The sequence below is a fragment of the Pecten maximus genome, chromosome 2, assembly GCF_902652985.1.
Source record: "Pecten maximus chromosome 2, xPecMax1.1, whole genome shotgun sequence".
In the NCBI taxonomy this organism is placed as follows: Eukaryota; Metazoa; Mollusca; class Bivalvia; order Pectinida; family Pectinidae; genus Pecten; species Pecten maximus.
In genome coordinates, this window is record NC_047016.1 from 54,302,547 (window position 1) to 54,322,175 (window position 19,629).

Below are 19,629 nucleotides of genomic sequence, written 5' to 3' on the forward strand. Positions count from 1 at the left end.
TTATGATATGACTATCTAAACTAGTCAAAGCTTATTTAGTAGTAAAAATTATGATCAAACGCTCAAAAGCTAAAAAAAATCATCGTGTTGCCTCTATCCTGAATTCATGACGTCATCACTTCTTCCTTTAGGTGTTACAGCGTCAACATATCATATATCCTTTTTAGCTTGGTACATGATTATATAATAGTATACATATAAACTGATCTTGTTAATCTGGAATCTCTTCAAGTGATCAACTAATATCTGAATAATTGTCTTTGATACAATCCCATTTGATTTTATAAATAACCCCAGGAGTAACGTATCTCCCTACACCTTGTAAATATTAACAAAACTGAAGACAATAATATTATAATTTGAATATATCAGGTAAATATTGAAATCATAAAATACCATTAGATTTACAGTTATCATATATAAACTGTCATCCTTTTTCTAAAAGAAGGAGGAAAACAAAAACAAAAAACACACGTTTCGGAATTCAGGATTGAGAGGTTACTCCGATCCAGTTTGTTTAAGTACTAGAATATAATTTTGACCTTTCCACAGGGGGACGGTGCTTCTCTCGTCAGCGTTAATAGTAATGCAGAACACATCTTCATCAGCAATTGGCTGGACAGGAATGACGTAGGCGCGTAAGTGACGTCACAATACATAATGATTATAGTTTTATATACCACTGTCACAACAACATAGAATGATGGAATACTTACTGACCAGACTCGGAATTGTGTGGCCCGTATATATATATAGGGGGTGGGTGGGGATGGGGGTTTCCAATTGCAATTAGTACTTTTCTTGATTTCAATTACAATGTAATATTTAAAAATGGTACTCAATATCTTTATCAACTAAATTGCTAATAAAACATTCACCATAACGGAGAGTTAATGAAAGTTTATAAAAAAAGGTTTCATTAAATACGACTGTTAACTATACTGATGTTATAAAATATTTAGTATTTTGAATCATTGAACCTAATTATAAACTCCATTAAACGAACTTGGCCAACTGACCTATTTACATATTGCGCATGCGCAGGTACCGTTGGTTCACTAGCGGGATTGTCTACGATATGGGGACGGGAGACCTGCAATGGAAAGGGGACGGGACGAGAATCCAACAGGCTGACCAATACTGGCTGAATGTCCAGGAGATGTTTAACCCGGGTCTACATATAGTATACACGTACGCCGGTAAGTGGTAGAGTAGTATCGTAGATATAAACAAACACGTTCGCCGCCAGGATTTATCTCCCTTTGCACGTACGGCTACCCATAAGCGCCGTACGTTATCCGACACATTTTTGCACATTTTAATTGCAAAAATCACTATGTTCCCCTAATTTGAATTTTCTAGACTTTTAGTTTTAACTACATATATTCTGATTGTGTTTCAACAAGAATGGTTTCTGTTGCAATTAATTGAGGATCAAACCGTATATTGACTAGACTACAGAGGCTTCTTTCGACCTTGTGGTTCGAACTGGTGCTCTCGAAACAGACATTCTATCAGTAGGCTGTGGACCAATTCCTGTAGTCCTGTAAGGTGACCTGAACATGTGATGCATTAATTTTCTTTCCTTTTATCGAAGCATAAATACACAAGAAAGACACATGCTGTCTTTCATTACTGTCATCTTTTCTTTCTTTACAAAGTAACTGGATACCTCTGGGGCCGTGAAGTTGAATCGTCAGAGCTCCCATACATCTGTGAAATCAACATGAACGAGGCCTACCGGATAGCCCAAACACATAGAGATTACGGTAATGTATATCAGGATACCGGATAGCTCAAACACATAGAGATTACGGTAATGTATATCAGGATACCGGATAGCCCAAACACATAGAGACTACGGTAATGTATAGCAGGATACCGGATAGCCCAAACACATAGAGACTACGGTAATGTATATCAGGATACCGGATAGCCCAAACACATAGAGACTACGGTAATGTATATCAGGATACCGGATAGCTCAAACACATAGAGATTACGGTAATGTCAGGATATCGGATAGCCCAAACACATAGAGATTACGGTAATGTCAGGATATCGGATAGCCCAAACACATAGAGACTACGGTAATGTATATCAGGATACCGGATGGCTCAAACACATAGAGACTACGGTAATGTATATCAGGATACCGGATAGCCCAAACACATAGAGACTACGTGATGTATATCAGGATACCGGATAACCCAAACACATAGAGACTACGGTAATGTATATCAGGATACCGGATAGCTCAAACACATAGAGATTACGGTAATGTATATCAGGATACCGGATAGCCCAAACACACAGAGATTACGGTAATGTATATCAGGAAGGTCCAGAACTCTACAGCGGTATCTATATATACTTTGATATATTGTGTGTCACGTGTTACTCATTCCATGTAATGTCCTGTAAACGAGTAAATGTTTTAGGTGTGTCTTCAGACGTTTGATATCTCTTACAAATGTCCATCCTTAAAACTCCAGAGGTTATGTTCGTTGTCGTCATCCCTGGAATATGACAAAATTGAAGACACACAACTGGCTGTTTGATTGGTGACAGGATAAAGAATAAGAAACTGACCAATTGCAAAACAGGTGGATTTCATTTGACGACCACAGAGTAGCGACAATAAAGTTAAAAACAGTAAATCTACCCGCAGTGATCTAGTTATTATTTGTTTTCCATACAAAAGCTTTGACAAAGTCTTCAATTATCGCGGGTTGCAGAGAAAAAAGTGAACGTGGAATATCGAGGGTGACAAATATCCAACATGTAAATTATCATAATGGTAAAATTATGACCAAATTCGGTTCGCCGGTATCTGAACTTTAAGACAATAGATTTCTTTCGTAGAATTATTATATAAAATAATGTATAATATGTAAAGACAAAATCGTTATATTTCATCCGTGCTAGTGTGATTTGCGTTCCAGACTATGGTACAAGTCTGACAGACCCAGTCTTGGCCCCACGGGGGCCAGACATGATCCTTCAGCCCACCAGTCTTGTCTCCGTCGGTATGGCCGACAGTGCCAGCTTTGAGTGTGTCGCCACAGGGAACCCCGCCCCTACATACACCATTGTTTTCATTGACAACGAGAACAATCGGAGTGTGGTTTCACCGGAAGTCGACTCCAGGTACACAGTAACCAACGGAAAGGTCACGATACAATACCCGAACGAACGAAATGATTCCGGAACGTACCAATGTATCGCCGAGAACACATTCGGATCCATCTTGGGAAATACAATGTATTTTACCTTCGGAAGTAGGTATTATTTTTAATCCGCCGGTATCTAAACTTTTAGGAGATGTCAGAATGGTGGGTTTGCACAGTGGTAACAAATTTGCCTTTCACCTAGGCGGCCGGGGCTCGATAAACTATTCCACAATTGTTGTAAAAATAAATTAAGTTAGCATACGGACTTAAGATATATACCCACAGGTAGATTTTTTTCTGATTGGTTTTTAATAATCACGCAACTTAAGTTTTTATTAGCACTGTTCGGTTTCTTTAGTTTAAACCATATTTTTTTTTCAAATTCAAAGTCATACGTTTCAACATATGAACAATGTAAGTATTCAGAAAAAAGTATTAGAATACTTATATAAATCTGTCTCCTGTCTCGATTTCTTTGTTGTTTATAGGTTAAAAGGGTGATAAACACAAATACAGATAGAATTACATTCGGGTGTCAGTATAATGGGGTCATATCAATATAGAAATCTACATTGGTTTACGATAAAGTTTGTTGATATTGACTATGTTTACGTAATATCCCCAGGTCTTGGGAGCTTCTCTAATGTCGACAGGGAACCAGTTACTGCCCTCTCCCATGAAAGTGCCCAGATCAACTGTGACCCACCAATCCATAAACCAGGTAAGTGATACAAATACACAAACGTTTCTATGACTTTGTTATTTTTATATCTTACGGTGTTAAACGTTCCCGTAACAACAAGGGTCACATGACACGGATGTCAATGAGGACCACGAGAGGGACACAAAGCAAAGGAAGAAAGAGAGATTGCAAGGAATGCATAGAAAAACAGGAAAATTATTAAGAGGTTATAAACGTTGCAGTAAGGGCGGGAAATTTGTGTTTGGTCTCTTCAATACCTCCTTGTTTGAATAAAGTTCCCGATGGCCGTCAACACTCCAGTTATCGAATTAAGAACGTGATATGACTTAAACAAGACTTACATTTATATTGTGGTTGTGGTGAATATTTGCTAAAACGCTAAATCTTCCGGAACGCCTTATTCTTCTTGCGCTGGTTCAGGGTGTGAACGTGTCCACCTACCATGTGTTTATGTTATCCCTCGTTGTGTTTTGCTTTGACATGTTGTTATATCTAAGTTAGTGTTATGTCGTACCTTGTATTATAGCGGTAACGTACCATTGGTTGAGGTGGAGGACCGGGTCATACGTACGCCCTGATCTGACTCCCTACATCTTTATCTCTCGGAACGGAAAGCTTTACTTTTCAGTCGTCTCCAAAGAGGACGAGGACGAGTACTTCTGTATCGTGGAACTGACGTCTAACAATGGCGCAGCCATCGGCACCAATCAGCCGCCGAGCAGGACCAGCCGTCCCATACTGCTTCACGTCATACAACAAGGTATGGTCAAACCTAAAATACATGTACTCTAACACTACACAGTGTACGGACTACGGCACATGATTCAAAATACTGAAATCAAGAGCAATCTGTATCAATACTTCTCTCTTAAAAACGCTAAAAGCATGCAACGTAACGCAAAACATTCAGGCCACATATACTTATACATGTTACTCACCATACACCTCAGAAACCCAAGTTAGACTATAAACGTAGTCAATGTATCTATGGTTAGAGTAAGACTGATCTGTATTGTAGACATGACATATTGAGTTATAATAATGTTCTGTGGAAAGAATAAATTGTAGGATATATTGATACGAGGATATAGCACTATACCGGGTTAGTTCGACAGAGTTATCAGATGATTCAGAGTAGACAGAAATACAGAGTTATCAGATGATTCAGAGTAGACAGAAATACAGAGTTATCGTGTGATTAAGAGTAGACAGAAATACAGAGTTATCAGATAATTCAGAGTAGACAGAAATACAGAGTTATCAGATAATTCAGAGTAGACAGAAATACAGAGTTATCAGATGATTCAGAGTAGACAGAAATACAGAGTTATCAGATAATTCAGAGTAGACAGAAATACAGAGTTATCAGATAATTCAGAGTAGACAGAAATACAGAGTTATCAGATAATTCAGAGTAGACAGAAATACAGAGTTATCAGGTGATTCAGAGTAGACAGAAATACAGAGTTATCAGATAATTCAGAGTAGACAGAAATACAGAGTTATCAGATAATTCAGAGTAGACAGAAATACAGAGTTATCAGATAATTCAGAGTAGACAGAAATACAGAGTTATCAGGTGATTCAGAGTACATGGTCATGGTAAATAGAAAAGGAGATTGTTACACGTACCATTGTGGTGGTTTGGCAGAACATTGGGGTAGATGTGATATTGACTGGTCCTAAGTGTAAACATTAACTGCTGTTTACCTGGCCATTGTAGTCGAGACACTTTGGGGTCCAGAGATCGGTAACGACTTCCCTGCTGTGTTTCCGGCTCGACCAATCAGAGGGCAGAACGTTTACCTGGAGTGTTTAGCATACGGCAGGTTAGTACCCCGCACGTATCCTATTAAATATTGATTCTCCAGTGAAAATGAAAGTGGAAATGAAACGGTATGTGGTTTATTGCACAATATGAACAATACACTAGAACAATTCTTCAGAAACAGACAATACACATATTTCAACACAAATCTGATAAAACAAGTGTAAACGAGTACGGGTACCCTTTGTATGGAGATCACTGAACGGGACCATATGTTCCACGAGGGTAACCGTCTCATAAGAAGTTTTCATTACCTATGCATCTCAAATAAAAAAAAATGTTTTGTCTAACTACAATCAAGGACTGAAGGCATTATTTAAGATGGATCTAAAGATTAAAGGGATGTTTGAGATATATACAAAAAGAGTATAGACTTGAAGAAATTTATAATATGCCATTTGTACTATTGAATAAATAGGTGAAACAATAATGGTTACAAAATAAAATTAATCCTTACAAAGGGGAACAAAATCAGTCTTGTACAGAAAATACATCATCATGGATCTTTAAATGTATTCATTTAACGATCAGATTGTTCGTTGACTTTGAGGAAATGTTAAAAGTAAACATAGGTATAATATACTTTCCTTTATTAGCATGACGATCGAGTACTCGTGGAGCCGGGGGTTGCTCCCCTTGCCGACGACAGCCCGGTCACTAGATCATAACAGGGTCCTTATGATAGAGGGCGCACAGATCGAGGACAGTGGAACTTACACGTGCCAAGCGACAAGGGGCTTCGGTTCCACGGCTTCGAAATCATTCACACTCAGCATAGAAGGTTTGTAAGGAATAAATCATATAGTCATGTTGTTACATTACATCTGCGCCAAAATTATCTAAATCAATTCCAATGGTTGCATGCAATTTTGCGACCTCAATTTTTCGTCTTCACTCTTTTAAGGCAGTTAGCCATTTGCAAAAGCAATTCCTCTAAGAATAAAATGTATTTGACCAATGGTATCCATCAGGTGGTCTCACGAAATAGTGTTACTATGTAATTTCAAATATTGTCATTGTCCATGTAAACCAAACAATATAGTTAGTAGTTAGGTAGTCATATTTCTAAATAAAACATTGAACAGAACGAGAAACAATGAAACCTTTTGTGTCATCTCTAAGTTGGACAATGCCACCAAGACAATTTGTCAACTTCTACAACGGTTTAATAACGGATAGCGGATATGGCATTGTAGAGAAAATATAATTAACACCGACAACATTAATGGACTAATTAAGCGATGAGCAACATTCGATAGCTTTATTGAGACTGATTGGAGTAGAAGTTTGAATTTAATCTTTCACAGCCAAGCCTTTCTTCAGCTACCCTCTCAGCGATCGACACGTGGACATCGGAAGCCAGCTGACGTGGAGATGTGAGGCGAAGGCTTTCCCTACACCGACTTACAGTTGGTACAAAAATGGCGTCAAGATTACAAGTGTCCCAGGGGAGATAACTATCGCCAAAAATGTCATGGTAATAAACAATCTGGACCCCGTGAAACACAATGGAATGTACCAGTGTTCTGCGACTAACGTATACGGAGAGGTTTTCACGGAGGGACAATTACGAGTGTTGGGTAAGGCGATTACATAGAATAGGTTAGGTCAGGACTGCGTGGAATATTGTTGCGAACATTTAGTTCCTTTATTGTTTTTCCATTGTACTATCGTTAGTGTCACTAAGTACTGGAGCTGATCACACATTAATCGAAATGTTAGCCTCAGATCGAAAAAAAATGAAGAATAATAAAAACAATATTGACAAGGAGCTGAGCAATGAATAGCATGTCACTGTGCTCTCTTATTGAAGAAATATTCAGTAGGTGGAGAAAAAAACTACAATTTTTGCAATGTTTAAATGTGTCTTGCCTACAGCTTTGTATATACATATATACAGTTAAGAACTGATTTTAATTTTATCTTGAAATACTGAAGCTTTATTCAATCTCGGTTATTTGGAACTGAATGGAATAAGCTATGAGAAATCAACGACTTAATATTTTCTATCTGCAATTATTAATGGAATATCGTACAATAATTTTGTCTATACAGATGATGAAGCTAAAGACTGGTTCCAGTCACCTCGCGAACTAACAGGAAAGGAAAATGTATCTGTTTACGTAATGAATTGGGTTATGACAAACCAGGATGTATTATACATTAAGTTTCAACGTAATTTATTTGTTTATTTAGCCTTCCCCCTGTCTTTCATCAAAAAGCCATTGGAAGAAAGAATGTTCGCAGCGATAGGCGGAAATGCGACTATAATCTGTGATCCGGAGGCGGCCCCGTTTCCGACTTTCACATGGCGTAAGAATGGAGTTGACCTCGGTTTGAACCACGGAGATATGACGTCACGGATTAGGATTATGCAGAACGGGAACCTGTTCATACAAAATGTGAATCAGGGTGACGCCGGTGTTTACATGTGCTCGGCAGAAAATATCTACGGTTCCGCATCAAGCTCCGGGACCATCGCTGTCACGTGTGAGTATTATGTTGTAAGACAGGTTATTTGAACCTGTGCAATCCGGATATCTGTATAAACCAGGCATTTGGTGGCTGGTGTTATTGCTAAGAAAATAAACTGACCCACCATGTAATTAGAAAATCGCGACACGTCTTATACATTAATATTCCATTTAACACGCACATTATATACTTTTGTTTGTAAGTTGGGGCAGTGGCTCTCATCTATTATACTTATCTGTCTTACCTCTATTTGTACATAATTAGGTGTTCATGTAACCTGTCCAATATGGACCCCTGTTTAATCCGAACTGTCTGTCCTGTTGTGGTATATATCATATAAATATTGTATTTGTTATTCAGTTCTACTCTATCTCCCTTTCATGTTTTACACGTTTGTATATTGTATGTTCTACATTTCCCAGCGAGCACAGTGATCAACGTGGCACCACAGCCAACATCAGTACCCGTGAATAGCACGGCTTTCCTCACATGCGCTGCCTCCGTGTCAACTCAGATCGAGTTTATACAGACTTGGAACTTCAATGGCGAGCCTCTGGACCTCAAAGACAATCTGCATTATGCATTGGTATATGGTTCTGATATAAGTATATTGACATGGTTTAACACAGGCATAACTACCCGAGGCGCTAATCAGTCATATGAATGTCAGTAGCATTACAGCTACATCATTTTGATAAACACCCTCTTGGCAAATTATTTATTTCTAACGTAAGGCGTGTTTGTTCATAAATATATCAATTATTGCAGAAGGAGTACTTGTGTGACCTAGTATAATCTGACAATCTGTCTTACCGAAATGATTAGTGTAACTATGTGGAAATGTCCCGTCCTGATATCGTGTTGACCTATAAGTATGATGAAGGCTATCTTTGCTTACTTTACAATATAGGGAACATCACAGAATATTCAAGGATTATACATACGACTCGCCCAGATAAAGCATGCTGGAGACTATGAATGCGTCGTTATGACAACAATGGACACGTCAAGTGCAAGCGCCCGACTGACTGTGTTAGGTAATTGACGCACAGGGTTTATAATATGAACAATAACGAACTATATACATGTAGTTCTAAATGTTCGCGTATAATTATAAAAATAGTATATGTACCTATATATTACCACGTATTGTTTGATTGAAGGTCCTCCAGGGCCGCCTGCCGGCCTGTATGCAGACCCTACCACCATCACAACTAGTTCCATGAGGATTAAGTGGAGCGTTGGCGCTTTGAATGACCTTTCTATAGACTTCTATACGGTACAGGCCAGGACAGAAAAAGGACACAGCTGGACCGTCATAATCCCGTGTATGTACCGTGTAACCTTCTTATTCTGGAATCTCGATAATACGGAAACAATTTCAAAAACAGAAATCACATGAAAATGATGTATCTTAAGGCAGCAGTGACATGAACATGTTCTGAACGATTTTAAGAACTTTATAGCTATAAAAAACGGAGCTTATTTCGATCTCTAAAAAAACAGAGAGTACAGACGTTATTCTGATTCAGTAATACGTTGCTGAAGTACATGTTACGTTTCCTTTGCAATCCTTGTTTTTGATTTCATTCCCATTTTTAATATGACAAATATGATTTGTTTTCTGCTTTCCACATCACATTACAGTCATCGCAGATGTAGATACTATCATACCAGCCAGCGACAAGCATATGGCTGATGTTACCGGCCTAAAACCCGGCGTGGGATACTTATTCCGGTTGTCAGCAGCGAACTCCCTAGGGATTGGGGAACCCAGTAAGCCGTCTGGTCAGTACCTCAATTGAAATAACATCTAATCAGGTCATCATAATCAATGATAGATCATAAGGGCACAAGAACCATTGACATTCGTGGTATCAAGTACAGAACACGGATACTGAATGATCCTCTTGTCATCTTGTTGATGTTGCTTCCCTGTTGCAAAGGGGCCGCGGTGGCCGAGTGGTTAAGGTGTCTCGACACTTTATCACTAGCCCTCCACCTCTGGGTTGCGAGTTCGAAACCTACGTGGGGCAGTTGCCAGGTACTGACCGTAGGCCGGTGGTTTTTCTCCGGGTACTCCGGCTTTCCTCCACCTCCAAAACCTGGCACGTCCTCAAATGACCCTGGCTGTTAATAGGACGTTAAACAAAAACAAACCAAAAACCCTGTTGCAATACATCAATGTTTCACAATAATTGGATAATATGCCTTTTTTTTTTTTATTTCTGTGTTTGATAAAGGTGTACGTTTGGACGAATGAAAGACAAAAAGTAATGAAATTTATATTGGTATCTATTCTCTTGTAAAAGCCAATCCTAACCAGCAGTCTTTGATGTTCAGTCACATTCTGGTTTGCTTATTGGTATATTTTGTTTCTTCCCAGACATATTCCAGACCCTCCCGGCCCCTCCGTCCATAGCTCCTAAACAAGTTGGAGGTGGAGGGGGAAGTGTCGGAGACCTTACCCTAACGTGGACGGTGAGTTGATTAATAGTCTCCATCTAATAAACTGTGTTTTCCATCCAAAAGTTGTAATTTGGTACATCCCTCAACTTTGTTATAGACAGGTGAATTCGGGGATGCAACATCTGGAAGTCTAAAATGTCATGTGGTTTTAAAGCAGGGCATTAAGGTGTCTAGTGTTTTTATCCCGGCTGTGTGACTGTCAGCGCTGGTGCTGAATAGTCTATTTCGAAACATAACTAGATAAAGCCGAGTACAGTTGTAATTTTGTCTGTAGCTGCGAAAAAACATTTCATTCTTCTTTACCATAATGCATAATGAAAGTCTTTGAATGAGCGATATTTCAAATTAGCAGTCTTTTGCATTTTCCTCAACTTCCATGCAGTTGCGTCTGTAAAAAAAAATACGTTTAAACAAATGTGTAGGTTTCATCTCCAATATTGCAATCGTCGCTCACGTTGTCTCTATACGGATAGCAAGTGCAAAAATAAGAGTGAGCTATAGATATGTTCTACAGAGTGGCGACATGCCACATTGCTAGTCTGTTCTACCCACCCAAACGAATGTCATGTTAATATATGGAGAGTGATTCAAAACGTCCAGTTTAAACTATTATCCTATTTTACTTTTTATTTATACAATTTCTACCACTGCTGGTATTGTTGTTTACACATTGGCTAGTCATACGGTGTTTTTATCTTGGCACCGATAAAAACATTTATATGTGTTACATTTTAAAATTTCACTCGGTGAATTGGTGATACAGTGTAGTTTTGTTTGTATTCATAACAGTAAGCGTCTGTAATAAACAGATGATCCAATTATTAAAATCTTATTGTGTTACAGCCGCTGGCGGAGGAAGATTGGGGCGGGGCGGTAGTGTCATATATCGTATACTGGCGCCTCCTAGGGAGCATTGGGGAATCATCTTGGGCAAGACCACAGGTAGGAGGCCCAACATAAAATAACATTTCCACATCTCTTATCGGATCAAAATAATCAAATGTAATCAGTAGAATCGAATCATTAGTTATCTGTCTTTTCATTCGTCATTCAAGATCTCTTCAGCTTTAAAGACATTTTTTTTTTTAAATCTTTCAAATTCAAAATGTCTTATCGCCGCGCTTTTCCATGGCTCTATTGTCATACGGAATAGCCAATGATATTTCCGGTTTAAACCCGTGAATCTCCTTAATACATGGATTCTCAAATGAAACCTCCTCGGTTGTACCACAGGCGTCTGCTTCTGGTCAGTATTTATGGAAATAAATATATTAGGACCATACTCCTACTATATAAACGAGGTGTAACACCTGAATATCAGACGATGCAACGACTGTGGAACAGAAGTAGGCTATTGATTGGTCGACAATTATAGTAAGTATTGTTTACAGACCTGTCGACCAATCAGGTAATCCCATGCATACCGCTCTAAAATATACAATCTACTTCCGTTCCACAGTCAATGCATCGTCGGGTATCACGACCGCTTTTGATACATGTACATTTTCTCATCTTTAAATCATTGTCACTCGACACAAGAATAACACGTATTGACATTTAAGGATTCTTAACCAGGGTACGTTATTGAAGTGTGTGTGCATTTGATATTTAAATCAGATTGAACTTAAAATCAAAGTGAATCGAAGTGCATCCCCACTTATAATTTTCGAGTGTTACGTCTTATTAATATAGTAGGAGTATGGCCTAATATTTTTTCTGTTAATGCTACCCGAAGCAGACGCTTGCGGTTTTACAAGTTAATCAATATTTTGCGTACAAAGTTTACAAAGTATTTATCTCGGATGTTATGAAAATGTTGCAGAACGAAATCCGATCAGACGTTGGAAAATATGTACACACTGTTGGACAAGAATTTTATTATACACAATATGAAGTCAAAGTTCAGGCAATCAACAATTTCGGCAGGGGACCTAACTCCACTATCGCTGTTGTATATTCCGCTGAAGACTGTAAGTTTTGTACCCACACTTTTTATTCGGTTTTATGATAAAAGTCTTGCAATTGGCTTTATTTGGTTATGACATGAATGTTGATATTAGCCGGTAAAAAAAAATATCCAAAAACAAAAACAAAACAAAAAAAATGCAAATTGTAGGTATGGTGTTTTAATTATTAATAGAAAATACTTTCGCTGTGCATATTTTGATTGTAAATCCTTCACTGATTCCAATAGAAAGTTGTTTTGATCGGCATATATCCTCGTTGCTAGACTAGCTAGCAATCTTTTTCTTTTTTTTTTTGCTATTGAGGCAAAACCAATTCAATGATGTCATCATCCCTTTTTTTCAGTGCCGATTGCCGTGACGACCAACGTCAAAGCCTGGCGGCACAATTCTACGGCAATCATGGTGATGTGGGACCCCGTCCCGGATGTAAGGGAGATAATGCGGGGTCGACTGCTAGGATACCAGGTACGGCCAGACTAGCTATTATTTTAATGATTTCGGTAAATTTGTAAAACACATACTCAGATTAAAATACACTACAAACCTAACGTAAAGACGGTCATTCAAAGGTTTTAATCATAATCAGGTATGGCAATATTCATTATTCTTACGCAATATTATATATATATATACATGTGCATTTTTATAATATTCTGAGACATTCTCATTTTTAGATTCGAAGACATTTCCATTGTACTCAATCAAAATTTCCAATAAGTGCATTTTATCGTGTAATGATAACAATGCTAACTGTCTACATAGATGTTCGTGGTATTTAAGAGCGTCATATACTTATCTTTTTGTGTTTATAGGTAAATTATTTCGAGAGGAATAACTCGGACCCAATAATAAACTCGATCAGCTGGCGGACTCATGACCCTGAGGGTCTCGTGATAGGGCTCCTCCCCTACACGTGGTACACGTTCGATGTTCAGGTCCTCAATACGGCCGGGATGGGTCAAATCAGTGAGAAGTTCCATCAGCGTACATACCAAAACGGTAAGACACCTTTCTGTGAAACAACGCCACTTTAGTCCATATGCATATATGTTGTGTTTTCAATAACAAGCTATGCACATTCAAATGAAACTACTTCCAAATAGTTGTCCCTTTAACTTTGTTTATGAAGTGACATCCCAAGCTTTCTATAAAACATCGTGTTCTTTCCTGATGAATTTTGCATCTTTATTGCCATTAATACAGATATATTTCAATAATATTTGCATATTCCGGCTTCATCTTTTTCCCAACAGCTTGTAAAAGTTTAACCTGCAAAAAAAAACAAAAAAACAGAAAAAAACCAACTTTTTGTAAGTTTTAGTAGAAAACACAATCTGACATAGACGTCAATTTCGTAAACACGTGAAATAATAAACAATAGATGACAGACGTGTGATTCTAATGGCGGCACGATACGAACGACAGATCGACACAAAACACTAGCGAATGTACAGATGTACAGGAATATAAACCTAGGTGTTAAAGGTAAACGACACCTGCTTCATCGATAGCATACGTCATGCCACGTTCTCAAAATGAAAACCGGGGTAATAACAACTGAACTACCAGGAGTGTTAACGATGATCGAGTACGTGTCAAAGTCAACAAAAGTGTCATTGAGATAGATAGAACGTTTTCCATGGTTCTCAACCAGCTGTATTTCTCGATCACTGTATTGAGATTCGGCAGCGTGAAGTAAAGTGTGTTGGTAATCAGCTCTATATATACCTAATTCACTCACCATTTCATGTGACAATAGCCGCTAATCGTGCAGTCACAAGGACATGGCCTGACCGAGACCATGGAATGTTGGTATCACTTCGATGCTTATTCACATTCACTATTGCTACACTACGTATACCTGACCACCCCTGTTGTTACTTTAGCTCCTGTACTTTACCCCACTGAGGTGTATGTGCATTCCTACGGGGCTAACAGTGTGATGGTGAAGTGGAGGGGCGTGTCTACGGGAGTTTATGAGGAACCCCTTCAGGGCTTCAAGGTAATGTTGTTTCTAAATATTCAGGGCTTCAAGGTAATGTTGCTTCCAGATACTCAGGGTTTTTAGGTGATGTTGTTTCCAAATATTCGGGGTTTCAAGATAATGTTGTTTTCAGATATTAAGTGGTTCAAGGTTATGTTGTTCTCAGATATTTAGGGTATCAGGGTAATGTCGTTTGTAAATATTCAGGGGTTTCATGGTTTGGCGTTTTCCATTCTCCGAAGAATCGTCCAAAAGACGCAAGATATTAGCACCTTTAAAGACAAATTGATAGAGTTTAAATGAATTACATCGCACCATGCAGCTGTTTCGTACTTCTACGACATGTTAGTGATGCTAAGAGCCAACTCTTGAGAAAGCATACTTGGTGATTCGTCCTCAATTGCTCCTGTTCTATTGACGACAAAATCCTAACCAGCTTTATTTTCTGGCATCTTCTGACCCTTTATCTATAAATGTGTCGAGAGAGGAAAACATAAGTTGTTTCCTGCTAGAAATGTAAGTGTAAGGTTCAAGAGAGCTATGGACATAAAGGTTCCCAAATTTCTTACTTAAATCGAACAAGCCAGACTAATTAACAAGCCAGACTAATTAACAAGCCAGACTAATTAACAAGCCAGACTAATTAAGAACACTATTCTACATGTGTATCTCCATTTATTCCGCCTACCAATGATTTTTTCACCAAGATTGATATGACCACTGATTTCGCCTACTAATGAATTTCTCATAAAGACTGGTATAACCAACTTTAAGGATCTAGCTGTGTGTTACCATTTTCAAGGCTGTAGCTGTATGCTACCCCTGAAAACATATTGGAATGTCGTATGTAGGTTTTATGGATTCATCAAACATCAATAAACATAATATGTACAAATCAAACTGATAGATATGACGTTCATTACGTTGTAGGTCCGTTACTGGCTAAGCAATGACGACATTCGGACGGCTAAAGACGTCATCGTAGATAAGGTCGACCAGGCTGTTGTTTACGGAGTGGAGAAAAATAACCTGTACAAGTTAAGGGTCCTAGGTTTTAGCCAGGGCGGAGATGGTAACCTCGGCGAGACGGTCTACTTTACTCTAGGCAAGTTTGATATAATATGGTAATCCCCGGCATTCATCTGTATCTGTATAGCATTACGGCGAAAACGTATTTCTCGTCGTCGTTCCCAGCTACGTCTAAAGGTCAGTCAGGTTACTTACAATATAATAAGGTAAGAAAGGGAAGTTTATTACGTTTTCATGTAAAGCTTGTTGAAATTTTGTTTGAAATAGATCATGTTATTTATGAGTTAACGACAAATATTCATTGATCAGCTGGTAATGATATGTTAGTAATTAATTCCCATTTCAATTATCTTTACCAAATAGCAAAACAAACATTTGTTTATTCCTACTATCCTACATTGTCGACCATGATTTGATGTGAAGCACAGTATTGATCATGTTACTTCAACATTAAACCCTTTTCAGTAAAACATGAAATGCAATAAATTCAAATTTGAATGCTAATTCACAAGTCAAACTGATACGAAACGTTAATGCGAGGATATTAATGTGCTAACGAAAATTGGCCCCTATCGATGTTAAAGTACTGTATTTCATAAAATCTCCGGTATTTATAAACATTTGTTATTCTTCTGGTTGATAAGAAACTGCAACAATTAACTACCACGAATTAAGTTATATTTAAGCAATAAACTGCCTAGATGCGGCAGACCTACTGGTATAACTGCCACATGTGTCACAGACAAACTGAATGGTGCGCTCTAGCGCACCATGATTGTTTGTCTGTGACACATGTGGCAGTTATACCAGTAGGTCTGCCGCATCTAGGCAGTTTATCGCTTATATTTACGTTCTATTAATGAATCGCAAAAATAAAAAAAATATGAAAGTGAGATATTCATACGCCCTCAGGGCAACTTCAGTTATACTCTCATAGATGAAGCTGCTTTTGGTAGGGATTTACTAGTAATATATAAGGGCATTGCCACACCAAATGTAAATATTAATTCATGAGCATGCGGTATTCGTGTCAGTTAGTACCTCAGAAGTAACCAATTTGAAACTTAAAAGGAAGTTTTATATGAGTTCAGTTAGCGAAACCCGATATCTTATACAAAAACACGGGACTCTGCTGCAATTGATCCATTTTTATATAACAATTCTTACAGGAATATCAAATTGTCTAAATATTCGAAGTATATCTAGTTAATTAAGATAAAGCAAACACATAGAATTACAAAGAACATTTTACACATTTCCATGTTATTATTTCATTTACACATCGCAGACAGTAGTAAACAAAATTGATATAAATGTTTATAAAGGAATTACGTCATACATATGTGCTAACCTCCCTTATTCTTTATTATAGGTGGGATGGTCTACGTTGATCCATCCGTGTCGGAGATTCGAGCGTCTGCTGACCAGTCAACTCTGTCAATCACTGTTCTGTTACTATGTATCCTGTGGGCGTTACTGGTTAAAGATGTATGTGATTAATTGTTAAAAATACGTGTTCCTTATTGCATCATTGGTGTTCAAAACACACTGATTAATTGATGTTTAGTCTAACCGCAGTTAATTCCAAATATCCAATGATTCTCAGGAATAAAAGAAGAGAACTAAATAGGCATATATGGTACCCTATTCAGAAATCAGTCACACGTGAACAGTTGTGTGACTTCCTTTAATTGGTAAACAGATATGTCAGAGATGCCGTCGGCGGCGTATAAATTGATCGTCACAAACATGTATAAATTTACACCCACTATAGCAAAGAACGAAAACAGTAACAGCTTGCATTTGTTCTCATTGAACTTCAAAAGATAAAAAGAGGAGCTCAAAGTTGTAGGGGTGGTATTAACGTTAATTATGTCTAGTCTTGATTGAAATCGGTCGTAATTACTGTTTGTCGGAGATGTAGTACCTTTAAATCTTTATATGATTTTAGATTTGTTAGTTATAAAATAACGCCCGTACAAATATATTGTAGAATAACAGGAATCTAACTGTATGTCACCGAATTATATCGACCCTCATCGAAATGCTTTTCATTGTTTTCATTATGAATAGATCTTTGGCTGTTTTAAGCCATACTATCTACTTTTGTACTTAAGTTCCGTGCTGTACATAAAAATACATTGTACGTGTAACATTGATATTTTGTAAAGGACTTCGATAGGCTTTGCCAGATGACGTTAGATAAAATTGTTTGAAACTGAACATTAAACAGTGAAATTGTGACTCAATCAAGAAATCAAGACTTTTTTTATTACATTAGAACGAAGAACATGCGTTCTCAAAAGGATCAGTATGACATTTAAACATTACATTGTTTGTCGCTTATTAAAATTTCAGTAAAATGGTTTTGTTAATGGACTGTGTGTATAATATGATGGCGTTAATTGGTTGTGTGTATACTATGATGTCGTTAACTGTTATCATTGGCAAGTAGGAGCCGGACCAGTCTATAATATAGTTTCAGGAGTTGACTTTCCTATGGGACTTGCTTTTCCCAGACGTATAGTAATACATTCAACAAAATAGTATAACCAGTGTAAGCATAATATATTTCAGTTTAAAAAAATAACAGATGGTATATATAGCGATATATAAATCTTGCACACATTACATAATGGGGTTTGGCACGTGTGTGTACATAGCGACATCATGATTAACCCGCGTGCTATATTAAGACACACCACAGTACGATGATACATGTAGTATATTGTGGTACAGTTTAATAATTGTTTGTAAAAAAAACGAGCTACAGCATAACGTTGATACAAACTGTTTATATAACTTATAAGACCTACGGCATAATGTTTGTATTGTGCATGTCAGTAAGTTTCGATTGAAGTGCCGACACTCTGAAACAGAGTGTAGATGAGGACAATTCATATGAGAAATCAAATCGTTCAATAAACTTTAAATTACTTATCCATATTTGAATGGAAATAGCAGCTTGTCGTTTATATTCGAATACAAAAAGGTAGCATCACATCTTTGCATTAAGAGTGCATTTTATTCGAAATCACCGTTATCTTCAAAACTTATGTTTGTTATAAACGTAAGATAATATTTTAACATATATCCTATTTATATCATGTTATAACCAATTAATAACTTAGTGAAATTCTAAGATGGATGTTAATCATTGAATACACATTCATTGATTTACAGTCCATGTTTAAAATATGACAATCCTTCAAATAAAAAAATGTTGTTTAAATAATCTATTCTAAATTTGTCATAGCGATTAGTCAGTATATTTTTTCTGTTTTTACCTGCGATCGTCGTGACCTAGCTCCAAAGCCTTTGTATAAACTCTGGTAATAAGCGATAAAGAAAGAATATAGTACAACATAACAAAACAATGGTCTTTGATGAAAGAAAGGATTTTATGAAAACTTTCTTATTCTTCCGGCTCCGCCTGTGTGTTCGAGTTATCTACCTTTATACTGCGAAATACATTTCCTTAACAATTCCAGTATGAACACATTGAATGAAATGTTATATCTATCCAGCATAGGAAGTGTTACGTACATGTACCGAACGGATAATTACCTAACCTCGCAAAAACGAACTTTTTCGGGGCGAAACGACGAAAATAAAGGTTTCTTAATTTTCGTCTTTCCTTCGCAAAACGTCGAAAATATGAATACTGATTACATCTACTATAAACCAAACAACTACCAAAGAAAAAAAACTCACACATCAAAGACAAATCAGACACATTGAAAATGTGCGGGGTCATCTACCACGTTAAATGTAACGAATGCAACAATGACTATTTGGGTGAAATAGCAAGGCCTGTAGACTTACGTGTGAAATAACATCTCTCCAGATCATCATCAGCGATCCACGAATACTATTACAACACTTGTCACAACATCAAACCGACAGTCAAAGTTATAGGTTCGGAGGAAAACTTCATTAGATGCAAAGTGAAAGAAGCTATTGGGATTAAGCAGCAACGGCCATCGAGGGGCTCGAGCTCC

The 19,629-nt window shown here is 37.5% G+C and overlaps 1 protein-coding gene across 1 annotated transcript; it reads left to right on the forward strand.

The window, feature by feature from the left end:
- Positions 1-557: 557 nt before the first annotated feature.
- On the forward strand, positions 558-18,379 carry LOC117322525 (contactin-like). The gene is made up of 22 exons (XM_033877488.1): positions 558-638; positions 1,045-1,199; positions 1,662-1,769; positions 2,946-3,281; positions 3,799-3,894; positions 4,403-4,636; positions 5,600-5,705; positions 6,301-6,485; positions 7,012-7,284; positions 7,901-8,194; positions 8,602-8,765; positions 9,090-9,216; positions 9,343-9,507; positions 9,827-9,967; positions 10,566-10,660; positions 11,492-11,590; positions 12,471-12,618; positions 12,959-13,080; positions 13,428-13,614; positions 14,502-14,617; positions 15,530-15,704; positions 17,001-18,379. Exons 2-22 carry the CDS (start codon positions 1,079-1,081, stop codon positions 17,126-17,128), a joined length of 3,420 nt encoding a protein of 1,139 aa, XP_033733379.1. The 5' UTR covers positions 558-638; positions 1,045-1,078; the 3' UTR covers positions 17,129-18,379.
- The last annotated feature ends 1,250 nt before the right edge of the window (positions 18,380-19,629 follow it).